The 13,989-nt window shown below is 37.0% G+C and overlaps 1 protein-coding gene across 2 annotated transcripts in view; it reads left to right on the forward strand.

The window, feature by feature from the left end:
- LOC145663747 (uncharacterized) overlaps positions 1-13,989 on the forward strand; it is an 89,593-nt gene that overhangs the window by 62,788 nt on the left and 12,816 nt on the right. For both annotated transcript variants that reach the window (XM_081729836.1, XM_081729835.1), the window contains exon 3: positions 3,794-3,879. In XM_081729836.1, the coding sequence (XP_081585962.1) occupies positions 3,794-3,879 (86 nt within the window). The remainder of the gene's footprint in view (positions 1-3,793; positions 3,880-13,989) is intronic.

Genomic DNA, 13,989 nt, shown 5'->3' on the forward strand with positions numbered 1-13,989 from the left:
ATCACAGGACTGCTAGATGAATCGTTGCAACTAGCAACTACATCCCGAATCATTTGCAGAAGATGATAGATTTTCGTATCTCCTACACTTGCGAATTGATACGGCCCAGCCAAGGATATCAAATATGGTTATAGTCTGTTACTCAAGCACCGGGCCAGAATTTTATAGTCAGAGTTCATTAGCCTGATGGGTCGGTAATCGGCGACCAAAGTTGCAGTATTTACTTTGGGAATAAGTACTGTCACTCTTGGAGATTTATAATTGTGCTGAAATATTCATTGACTAGGTCTGTTAAGGTGTCTCCAATCAAAGGAAGAAGCCTTGGTACAATTTGGAAGCCATCTAAACCAGGAGATTTGTTAGAAGGTGCGTTCATCACAGCAGATTCTACCTCTTCTTTCGTAATCGGAGTGTCCAACGCTCTAGCTGAATCATAATCGAGCACTGGAGAAAGGTTGTGGAAGATCTGTTGTGGGTGTTTTCTTCGCCACATTCACCAAATGGGGTACTATAGTAGGTGTAAAATGCTGTTTTGATTTCAGGGAAGGAAAAAATGTGTTCCCTTCACCACCTTGAATGCGTGCTATTAATTTACTCGTACAACGCTTATACTCCTGCAGAACATGATGTAGTGATGACTTTTAATCGAGGTCGAATATAGGAGATATAATTCTGATAAGTACGCCTTCTGTTTCTGTTCATGGTTAAAAGTTTTGCTTTAAATTTATTAACAGTAGGTAGAAACGTACGATCGAAATCGCTGAATGTTGAGCAGCACATAAACATCTGAAATAAAAATTGTACAGGTTACGATTATCTTGACTCTTCTCCGAGGAGTATCATCTGGAAAAACTAGAAACTCGAGATTTCAGATATTGATGCCAGCATTCGCTGAGTGTTCGCAAATGTCGTCGTTGTGTCACACAATAGTGCTATTTAGCTGTAAATTCTTCACAGTAACTTCTGCCAGCGAGAAGAGAAGTATTGAGATGCCAGTATCCTCTACCACGTTCAATTTTAACATCAGGAATTTTCAAGGATATGGCGTATGCGTGATGATCAGAAAAGATGGTAGTAGTAACTTCTTCGTCTATAATCTTTTTAGCAAGGCTGGGTGACAGATAGATACAGTCAATTCTCGAAACGAAATTATTTCTGACGTAATTCATGTGGACGTTTCAATAGAAACCCTTTAAAAAATTCATGTAAGGTAGGACAGTGGTTAAAACCAGGACCTTGGTCTTCAGGACAGAGTACGGCGTTGAAATCTCCAGCCATTAAAAATGCTCATTGTTTGGGAAGAAGGCAGAAGGAACATCATGTACATAAAATTCATTCCTTTCTACACGATGATGTGATACAGATGGTGAACACAGATTTACGATCTTTATGTCTCCTAACGTGCCAGTCATTATTCTACTGGTTGGATGAAATTCTTCAGGTGTGAAGTTTACGTCACTCTTTGCCACTAATGCAGTATCTGTGCCATTTGTGGTATAATTATTGTATACTGTATTGCATTGTAATTATTGTATTGTAATCTGCACCAATATTTAGCCTTTCTAAGCCAAGTTCCTGTAATAGCGCAACATCTATGTGCGACTGTATTAAAAAAAACACGTAAAGAAAATTCTTTCGTAGGTGACTGTAGGTTGTTAATATTGATGGTAGCTATTTTAATAAACATGATAATTATGAAGAGAAACATAACAGAAAATGTAAATCGCTTGGGAAGTACACCATGTTTTACACAATCTAGTGGAATCAATATGTTGAATGGAAATATCCTATAAACTTCACTATTGCTGGATGGAAATGTCATACAACGTTCAGTGTTGTCAAGAAATTAACAAACGAGGAACAGACACGAAGTGAAAACGGTATACAACTAACATAAGGTTATAGTACTTACTTATTATGGGAGGAGCATGTAGAAACGCTATGTTCAGACAGTTGATTAGTTCTCTGAGGGAGAGCTTAACTCAACTTTTGTCGTTTAGTGCGTTTCCGTTTAGTACGATCGGGTGAGCTGGGTGCACTTCTTACAGATTCTCGTAGAGAGGGGTGCTCCTGCACTTGATCATCTGCTGGAAGACTGAGAGCGGGGAACGACAGAGATGGAACACTGAGATTTCCTATAGTTGAGTAAATTGGGGTTACGCATTCATCGGTAATCAGAGTACTGGAGTCACTTCTGAACGAAAGGGGAAAGAAGTAATCATATTAGAAGGGGTGCCAATTGGGGAGGGAGTTAATTGTTGAGGTGGCAGCATTGCTTCTGGGAGATCAGCTGGTTGTTCGTTCAGAAATTGGCCGCCATCAGTCTCAGTATCACACGAAAAGAATTTGTCACGAGCAGCAGCATATTGAGACATGGGAGTTGGAAATTCACTGGTATTGTAGATATCAGATGACACAGGCGTGATGGTATTATGCACACAATATTTGAAACGCCATTTCCTGACTCTGAAACTTTTGGAGACACTGCAGGTAAACTCGCTTCACTTCCTCGCGGCAGAATAGGTGGGGCAACGTTGGAAAATTTTGGAACAAAATCGGGCGTACATATCAAATGGAAGGGCTTTGGAACAGAGACTCATCCAGCATAATACCAGCGAGGTATCAGATATAACCAGTGGTGGAGGACGAAGTGGACAAGCCGAGTGTAGATGTTGGAGAGAATTGCTTTTGTTGACCAGGATAGGTACCACAATATCGACTGTTCTGAATACTGATGAACGAAGAGATGCCATGTTTCAGTTATATTTTGATCAACTAGTTCGAATAGGGTAGACATGTTCAGCTGAATAAAGTTCGTCCTGTATACTATATATATATATCTTACCATATTTCTCAAAGACATCCCTGACAAGCAGTTTCACTGTTAGAATGCTAACATTTGCCCAAGTCACTTTTATATCATATGAACTTTGTGAATCGAGAAATTTACACCACCATTGATATCACGAAGAATTTTCTCACATAACTGTAAAGGAACCAGTTTGACAAAACTACACTTACGATACATATCCATTTCGATACTCAACACCTGATCCACAGTAAAGGAGAAAGTTTTGTGCAAGAACTCATGAATTACAAGAGACGCAGTTCGCTCAGAGAGAGGGCCGAAATCAAACTTTAGAGTGTTTAGTTGACATCTTCACACAGTATTCAATTGTGTAAGCGTAAACTTAAAAAAAAAAAAAAAAAAAAAAGAGCACTATAAAAGCAAGATTCATTATATGGAGTAAGGCGAAAACAAAAACTCACAGCATCACACTCTAGCAACCAAACACGTTATAACCGCTTAGGCACGAATGAGCTCGTGTATTCTTTTATAAGAGAAAACTGAAGAAAAAATAAAAATAGAAGCAAAAAACAAATTCGGTTGACCTTCCTTTAATATAGGTAAATAAATCTTATCATAACTTTAGTCCTAGGAATTGGACACTCGACAGACTAGAGAAAATTTGATAAGAAAAGGGAAAATTTTGTGCCAGACAAGGGAAACTTTCTTCAGGAAACCTACGAACACCGCGATGAAGGTCATACGTCAGTTCTGGTGCCGCGTACTATAGTGAGAATCTCGTTTTATATTAATATCTCGACGTTCCTCTGACAAATCACAAGTTTACTGAGGTTGACGCTTGTCCCGTTCTTTGACCGAAAGTTTCAATTGTCACGTGTATTCGTTGTTCTTTGTTGTATTTCTTGATTGGTACTCACAACGGACCGCCATTTGCCATAAAGGTTTGTTTGTATGTAGTAATATGCTAATACATTATCTTTGCAGATGTTAATGCACTTGGCTGGGTACTTTTCGGAGCAGGATCAGGAGAAGCAGCTTTTACTTTATTGTTGATGAGAGGTATTTACAAGGTAAGAGATTTTCAGTTAACAATAAAATGAGTTTCATTTCTAGGTAGCTACCCAGAACTGGAGGTTTTTTGTTCCTTCAATGATTTTGACGCAATCTGTCTGTCGGCCTTAAAAATAGAAGAAATGTAATAAAATCTTTAAGTTTTACGTCCCACGGTTATACCTGTTAGGCTAAAGGAGACGATGATGAGGAGAAATGAATGAAATTATGAAAGTGGGAGGAAACGGGAGAACGGTATTTATCCACCACAAAGTCCACAATGCGCGAGCTGGGATCGAACCAGGGACCCCAAGCACCGGAGATGAACGCTCAACCACTGAGCCACCGCGCCCCTGCCTTAAAAATATAAAATGTCACTCCACTACCCGCTTAATCATTTCAGTACTGATACCCTTTCCAACAGTGTTGATAATTTTCATAATCTCGGCCAAATTAAGTTTTTTTGCTTCTAATTTCTTTATCTATATTGTTAGCCTGGTCTACTCTTGTCGGAAACGAATGTGGGGATAGTAGCAAGAATGAGAAGACCAAACTAAACTAAGAGAAATATCTGGAATTTCTCTCTCAACATGCCCCTAAAAGTTAGGCAAGTATGTAATATGAGATTTAAGACTAATTTAGTTGTGAACAACGGAAGCGTTATTTAACTCAGAGAAAGACATATTGTTCGATTTGTAACAGTTTATTAGTCAATGAATTTAGTGTTCTGAGATTGACTTGATTAAATATCTGAAAGGTCATGAGGAAAGAAATTAGGGAAATCTGGCCTTAAGAATATCATACCTGGGTGACTACTGGTCCTATGTTGTCAAGTAATCCCATCTGCAGTTCAGCTCCAAACTTTATAAATCGTCCATGGAAAAATGAGCTTATCACTCGATAGTGTGCGCGAATAAAATTTATAAACGAGCTTTCCGAAACTTAGATTAAAGTAACTATCTCGGCTTGTCATGAATAGATCTCTTAATAACTTCTCATTATCTGAGGTCTTATTAACTCGATTCTTGTTAACTGATTCTTATTCACTGCTTCTTATTAACTCCTTCCTTTTAACTGCCTTCTCTTTTCAAGGAAACGGTTTTATATGATTAAGAAATGAGGTTGCAGACATTGAAGATATTCATGACAACAACAGGCTCCAGATAGCACGTGGAATTCTTGAGAAACTCAATTGGGACAGGACTTTCTGCTGACCAGAGATCTCTAGAATCTCCAGACACAATCTCTCGGATGATTTAAATTTTGTCAATCCAAGAATTTTTAAAAACAAAAGATACATAATTCTTACAATAACATAAACATTCTGTTCTCAATTTTGAAAATGAAAACGCTGATCCAATTGTAATTGTCTGACAAACGTAATAACTACATATAAATTCTCTCGTTAACATAATGTAACTAGGTTGCTTTATTTGCTTTTTTAGTAATGAAATAATAAAGCGTCAGCGAACTAAATGATTTTCATGACATAATGTTATTCCTAATATTTGTGTGACATGATTTAATGAGTAAAATGATGATGTGAATAAACTTAAATCTAAATGACATAAAATATTGTAACTTTACTAAAATTGAAATCTAAAACCATAATATCTGATAATATTCCATAAATATCCTAAAGTATAATATGACATCCTCTTACATCCTATAACAATATTATAAAATTGAAAATGACTGTTTGTGACTCTTATAATCTCTTGAACCCCCGACCGATATCAATCAAATTCTCAACGTAGATGTGGTTCTGGCCTGAAAGTGTTTATAGCTATTTACATTGACGGTACAACTTAGGGGGCAGAGGGGGACAGAAAAAAATAAATAAAACTTAATAACTCTTGAACCACCCTTCCGATCTCGATCAAACTTTCAATAGGGGAAGGCGTTGTATCTTTGAAACAATGTACCTTTGAACACCTGTGGTTTTCTCGAATTCAGAGCTATCTAGGTGCAGTGATTAAAACTCGTTTGGAATATTGAATGAAAAAAAAAGCGCTACAAACGCGTTTGGTTGTTGTTTACTGAGTGTTGTGCCGAGTAATGTTCCTTTTAATTTTTTTCAGCCCCGAAACGAAGATTTTGTAGTTATCTTTTGAGTTTTGTGCTCTTTGGTTTTCGCAACTTCTTATATTTATTTGTCCAAACTTGGGGTAGAATCATTGATGAATACAGTAATATTTTTAGTTTTGACATCTGTTCAATATTTAAGCTAGTGGAGAAATTTCTTTCGTAATGGTGACCCTTTTGTACCTATGAACATTAATGCATCGTGTACCTTTGAACGATAAATAATACTGTTTAAAGCTACACAATGTAAGTAGTTAAAACAATTATATATTTTATAAAGGTTAGGTTAGGATATATAGTTATTAATCATGATTTTAAGTAGTTTCTAAATATTCGCTTATTGTATAACATATAAGGTTATGTTGTGTATGCTCAACATAATTGTTCACAAGTTTATGTTAGAACTTCTCTTCAGTTTTTAATTTAATTAATAAAATTTCAATTCTGGGGAACTTTTTATAGCTAAACGTTTTATTGCAATTTATAACTAGTAAAATTTGTGGCTTCCTCTTATATTATTACCACGGAAACGTTATAATTATCATTTTGTTCAAAGGTACAAGAGGGTCTGTTCAATGGTACATGACCATAATGTACCTGTGAACAAAACGGATATGTTCTTATTATATCCTATAAAAGCTACTGTAATTATATAACACCTTTAAAAATCATCCTATCTGGTAGCAATAGAGCATAGAGCACTATTCTACAGGCCAAAATAAAGCGAAAATGTGAAGAAATGCTCTCCGGGGCCTCCTTCAGCAGCTACGGGGCATCAAAATTTCACAATGTGGCAACGTCGCAGATTAACTTTGAACCGTTTGTATTACTGTACGAATATAACAAGCAGCTGGATCGATTGCAACACTAATAAGTTATGCTAGTTTCAATTAATATCGACTTTAGCTGGCATCTGGAAAGAATTGAAAAAAAATATTTGATATATTGGTAGATCTAATCTATGGTTCATTATTTGCGACGTCGCCACATAGTGCAATTTATGTCTCCAGACGAGGACTCGAAAGGTATACAAATATATACAGTATATATAATCAAAATTACCAATGTCAAGGAGCGCTTTACTAATAGTAAAAAGTGACTGACTAACGAAACATATTACTATTTTCTCTTAATTTAACCCAGCGAAGCGGGTAATTGATGCTAGTTTTAAAATAATATTGAACACAAAACATTAAAATTGTGTTTGTCTCTAACCTTTCCAAATGTGGAAATCTTTAAAAATTTCAAACATACAAAGAAAATGGAGATTAAAAACATCAGAATAAAGAGACGCGTCATTTATTTTGCCCGTACCTGTACTAGGATATATCCAACTCAAAGCAACGTTATAAAGATTTAAAATGCCAATAGGTCTGTTGTGGAGCCCAGAGACTTAGTGGGTCAAGTTTTCCGAGTGGGTCAGTGGGTCGTGGGTTAACAGCATGTGACCTATTGTGACCCACCACCCACCGTGACCCACTGCGACCCATCACCCACCATGACCCACTGCGACCCACCACCCTCCGTAACCCACTGAGACCCACCACCCACCATGACCCACTGCGACCCACCGACTCAGTATGATCTACCGACCCACTCTGCTCACTGCATTGTAGACAGTATCTTCTGCAGACTGGTAAATTTGTCTTTGTTTTACTTTCAAGACCTTCATTTCCCTTCCTTTCCCATTTGTTTCTGTTTACTTACCTGAGGTGAGTATATCTAACCAAGTGAAAAAAAGAACTTCAGGTACTTTTGGATATTGATATTTTTAATTGTAATAATAGCAATAGGACTTATTACTGTTTGACTTTCTAGACCTGTGAGTTTTTAGAGGAGCTAACTACTGGAAAATACACATTTTTGAATAACTGTAATACATAAATTATTATATAAAAAATTGAATGTAATTATGTGTGCCTGATCATCACGGTCAAATTGCAAAGTCAAATGACATTACTTTTGGTATATAGTTAGGCCTTAATCCAAACTGGGATATTATATTGCTTTCATTATAATGCATAATGCATAATGCATAATAAGGAGGTAGTGAGGATCCGAATTTTTGCGAATCCCGTTAAACTTACGGAGCTGAAATTCAGTCTATTGAAAATATACAGAATGTATCCTTGCATTTTTTTAAAATTCTCCTTTATGGGGGGAGGCACTTTCTCTATATGGAAAATTGGTAGTGAGTTGGTTTGTAAAAATGATCGAAAACGATCGATGTTATTTAAGAAAAAAATCTGGAACAAAAAATACAGTGCTTGGCTTCATATATCCATTGCTTTCTACTACAATAATTGCTGAAGCTTATGTTTATTATATGGAGCGCTTACAGCATAGGACAATCAACCCATAAAGTTGTGAGAAAAATAGGCATAAAATTTGTACTCTAAGTTTAATTACACGGAAATTTTAAGTTTGGATTGTTCGCATAATTATATGGAAAATTTTACACTTTTTTCCCCTTTACGTTGGTTTACTTGCCTTGATTTGGAACTTCCAAATTTCATCCTTTTTTCCACTGAAAAGTATCGATAATTCAACAAGGAAATAATTATACTATGATAATTTAATTGAAATTCATCGTAATTTGGCACATGGCAAACAGCAGTGTGGTATTTGAAGGGGAAGAAGGAAGAAAATTCCCATTCACCTCCGAACACTTTCCAGGAACCTCGTTCCCTTTCGCTTTCTAGAGTGGAGAGGGAACTTGGTAATGGCATCAAACCTTCATGTGTAATTATAAAAATTAAATTTATAAACAAATAAGAAATCATTAGTTTATCAGGCTTTAATTGATAATTTATTCACAAGATTACCTATCGAATGCGTGGTAGATGAAGTTTCTGTTCTCCATGAGTCGACATTGTAAACTGACATGGTCGATATGGAAAAAATGTTGTATGGTAATAGATGATACTTCTTGCTGAATATTACAAAACTGACCAAGAAAAATCGTTATCAGACTTAAGTCTAACAAGCAGATTGTTGATGAGGAGTTGCAGAAATCGGGTAGAAGTATTATCAATTTCCACGACAGAGTGCGAACGAGGATTTCCCCTTATGAATTTACAGATGACTGATATTAGAAATAGACTAAGTGCTCAAACATTGTCTAACTTGTTGTTCATTAATGTTAATGGACTACTGCTAGACAAGTTCAAAGTAAACGAGCTAGTTATTTCTTGGCTGAAGGATGGACATCATTCCACTGCGGATGATTTACCACGAAAAACTTCTGAAGGCCAACAGGAAATAAACACTTATTCAGATTTGTATTAAAGTGGCAAATTAGAAGTTATGGAAAATGTATATTTGTATTACTAATGGCTTATTTGTGTTATTCAACTTTGTACCTAATTTTTAATAAGTCTCTTCTTTGCTTTAGGTAAACTACTTTGAATAAATATTCATAATAATTGCAATTATGCATATTTGTAACTTAAATTAAACGTTGTGTTTTAGTGATTACACAAATTACAATTATGAGCATAGTTTATGGAGATGCTCTTACATAGGGTACCCGAGCACCTTTATACACTATGAAAAACTGACTTTTCAAGTCTTTTGTGAGAAAAATACTGTGAACTGAGAAACCATAACCTTTCCCATATTGTGCAGGGGTATTTTCCTGCGAATAGAAGTTTCGTTTGGAATGCTTTCAGAAATTAACACTTACAAGAATACTCTCTTAGTACAAGTATATTTTAGGCACACACTAATTTCCCCCCACTTCGGACTGTTTCAATTTCCTCACTGACAAACACTTAACCATATTATATCGTAAAGGTCAGATCCACCGTTACTGTAACAGAGTGGTGCTTGAGCGATTGACTAGAAATTCAAACTCCGATTAGTGACAATTTCAGTCTTGTATTATTACAAGTGTAAACTCTTTAGTCAGTACAGAAGAGGCCGTGGATCGTGTTCAGAGTTGATGACGTTGGATTTTGGTGAGTCAGAGTAGGTCACAGTGAATGAGAAAGGTTCATGGTGGGTGGTGGGTCACGTTGGGTCAGAGTGGGTCACGGTAGGTGGTGGGTCATGGTGGGTCACAATGGGTCATCGTGGGTAGTGAGTCAGAGTGGGTCACGCTGGACGGTGGATCAGTGGATCGTGGGTCACGGTGGGTCGTGGGTCAAGTTTTCACTGACCCACGCCAACTCTGGCTGGAGCCGTGTATGTCATAAAATATAATTTAGTCCAAGAGAGTGGCATAGAGTAGGGCAAAATCGCATAATCATGTTAAGTGCGACATAAATTTAACCTACTATGTCCACCTGTACTAGGTGGATACTAAAAACGAATTTTCTTCAGTTCAGAATGTAGATTATTAGTACAAATATTTTCCTTGCTTTAGGAACAATTGACATAACCACAGTAACATCATTTATATAATTTATATCCAAATAACCACATAAACGTTTAAATTATTTATATAATTTCCTGGAAGCAATTCCACAACAACTATGATCACGGACGAATCTCCTGTTTTCGACGATTTATTTTAATCCGTCAATTTGTCGAAATAATCTTGAGATCAGTGTTGTTGCAACATCCTCATTTCAATTACTAACATTAGGTATATCCCTATTCACAGATTAATCCTCGGTTGGTGCAACTAAGCATCAATGTTACTCGCACTGGGTTTGGATTTGGATTTGGGTAAAAATTCGTAAATGGAAACTAAAGACGGAGTAACTATCTTTGCTTTATTGTTATTTATACTGAATGTAGAGTCTATGGTCAATTTTAGTTTAATGTTACCATGAATTTAACAAAACCTTCCTACAGCACTGTGAGCAATGGGGGCTTCTCTGATTGATGGTGATTTAAACGGGGCCGGTATTTGGAAGTAAGCAAATTTCCCCTATAGTTTTAAAAATTCATACTTTTAATCAATCTTATGCTAATAAAATACTTTGTACTCTTTTGTCAGTGGAGAATCTTGCCCCTTCCTCCCCCTGAAGCAAAATTTGAAATGACGATATTGAATTGAAATAAGCTACAATAGCCTGTGTGCTGTGCTTTCTTGATATTAGCAGATTCTCCAAATATTCTGCTTGTATCAACGCCATCTTCGTTTCTTAACTGTAAATAGACATCGTTATCATAGGTACTATGTAATTATTGGCAGGTCACTTGTTCAACAGAGAAGCTTCTATACTCCATGGTCTTCCGCTAATCTGTTCGTCTTCACGTACGATTTTTCTGTTTTGATATCGTCCGTTAATTGTAGTCTCCTTCGCTTTTCCCTATCTTTCCTGCAAACATACCCCCAAAAACGTCCCTCACGATATGTTTTTTGCCTATGTCCCAACTAGTTTCTCTTCCTCTTCTTAATAATATCTAAAATTGTTCTTTTCTCTCCCACCATTTCTAACACCCTCTCATTCGTTTTCCGCTCTACCCAGTTAATTCTCTCCATTCTTTTCCACACTCACATTTCGAAAGCTTCCAATCGTTTTTCATCATTTTTGCGTAATGTCCATGTTTCTGACCCATACAGTACAATATTCTACACGAAGCACCTTATAAGTCTTTTTCTCAACTCTTTGTTCAAGATCCCACAAAATACAGGTAGTACAGAATTTTGTTCCTCCTCAAGACTTCTTTTGCTTTTCCTATCCTTGCTTTTATTTCACGTTCACACTTCATATCGTTATAATAATACTACCCAGGTACCTAAAACTGGTCACTTGTTCTATTTTTTCCCTTCCTACTTCTATATTTGACACGGACCCTTTCTTTCCAATCACCATGGCTTTTGTTTTTCTAACTTTATTTTCATTCCGTATTCTTCACAGCCCTTCCTCAAGTTTTCTAACATCTTATTGGTTTTCTCCTCAGATTTTGCAAGAAGCGTCATATCATTCTACCTCCTACTGAAATGCCGTCTTCATTTTCTAGGCTCTTTCTCACTGTCTGATCTAGATAGCTATTAAATAATATGGGCGAGAGACAGCATCCTTGTCGAATTCCCCTTCCAATTGCACTCTCCTCTGTTATTTCCTTTCCTTTTCTAATACTTACTTGCTGGTTCACATTCAAGTTTCTTATGAGTCTTCGATCTTTTCATTCCCACCCAACTTTCTTTAGAACTTCCAACAACGACTCAAATTCACGCGTTGGGGCCGCGGTGGCTCAGTGGTAGAGCGTTCACCTCTGGTGCTTGGGGTCCCGGGTTCAAACCCTGCTCCCGCCAAGTGAACTTTGTGGTGGACAAACACCGTGTGCGTGGGTTTTCTCGGGGTTCTCCCGTTTCCTCCCACTTTCTTCATTCCACCATTTCATTCATCTCTTATCATCACCGTCTCCTTTAGCCTAACCGGCATAACCGCGGGACGTAAAACTCAAAGATTTCATTTCATTTCATTTCAAATTCACGCGGTCAAAAGCCTTTTCTAAATCAATAAATACCACATACACCTCTTTCCCTTTTTCTATAAACCTTTCACTGATCACCCTTAATAAACCAACCTCTTTCCCTTTTTCTATAAACCTTTCACTGATCACCCTTAATAAACCAAGCATCATATTTATGAAAATAATTTAGCTGTGAATAATAAGAGTGAGCACAATTAATTGCACTAATGCGCCTCTGAGATCACGTGCTCCCAAAAAATCGTATCACATCATATGGTTCTGATCAACGAAACCAGACACAGGTGCAATATGACAGCTTCAAGATTGTTTCCTCCTTATATATTCATGGAGATGCTTATACATTCATTGTCAAAAGTCTGAGCACACTACTGATTCTCCAGAATCTTAAAAAGAAGAAAAAGAAACAAAGAAAGGCAAAAGGAGGGAGATGATATCCATACAAAACCCAGTTTGTTGGACATGTTCTGTAAAATATACATAATGGCTCATATAAAGAAATTAAAACAGGTGTTCCCGTATCCACTCAGACATTTATTGAGTATGTTTGCGTTCGATGAAATGCCGACCTTAGCCTTAATAACAGCTTTTACAAATTCTATTCATTGCCTTGATTAATTTATCCAACTTTTGCGAAGCTATGCGTCTCCAATAGCTCTGAAGAGCCTTCCAAAGACCTTCAGTATTCATTGGTATCTATTCATGGATTGTACTGTCAAATTCATCTTAACAAGAGCTTGATGGGTAACAAATTCGTTGACTGTGAAGACTATTCCATTTGTTGATTAGGCAAGCACTTTCTTTGACGATAATTACTGAAAAGCTTGGAAGAATGTTTAGGATGGTAACCCTGTTATAGTACAAAGTTCCTGTCTCAAATACACGTTCCTGATGGGATTACATGTATCACTTAAACGTTATGAAACACGTTTCTTCAATTACTCCATTAATTCGAACTAATGAACTTCATTTGTAAAGCATCCCCAAACAGGAACGCTACATTCTCCGTGCCTCGCTGTACACGGTTGAAAGCGCTCTTCGGGATGACGATGCACAAACTTCTAGCATTGGAAGACGAAACGTTACATTATAGATTCGTCGGTTCAGAGTGACTTCTTTCATTGTTCATCGTTCCGGTCTTTATTTTGTTTTATTCTTTTGGTTCAGAAGTATCTTTTGGTAAAGCTATATGCTTGAAGAAATAGTTTCTTTGCCGAAACCCTACTCGCAAGACCTGGATCTGAAGGTGCTGAGCCTCCGTCTTATTCGAAACCGATTGAAAATGGCTCTTTCATAGTTCTATTCGTTCTTCCGGAGCGGTTAATACCTATTCCGTTTCCTTGTCCTTTCAGTGAACTTGTTGTTAAAAGGACGAACCATGCGTTTCCGTGTAATATTTATACCACTTGTATCTTTCAAGAGTCCGACACGCTGCTCCGCCAGACCGCTCAACGATTTTGCACAGAGACTGACTCTTTTCTCAAAATTACCACCTTAAGGAGTGCTTCGACTCTTAGCAGTTTTCTTTTCCGCATTTTATAGTATTTGTATGTTGTTCACACGATCCAACTGGTTCACACCATGAAAACAGTAAGATCGCATGTTACAGATTTTCATCCAATTTCCCCATATTACGACACAATTGGATAGCGCAT

The sequence above is a fragment of the Thermobia domestica genome, chromosome 11 (genome assembly GCF_964235325.1).
Source record: "Thermobia domestica chromosome 11, izTheDome1.hap1.1, whole genome shotgun sequence".
Lineage (NCBI taxonomy): Eukaryota > Metazoa > Arthropoda > Insecta > Zygentoma > Lepismatidae > Thermobia > Thermobia domestica.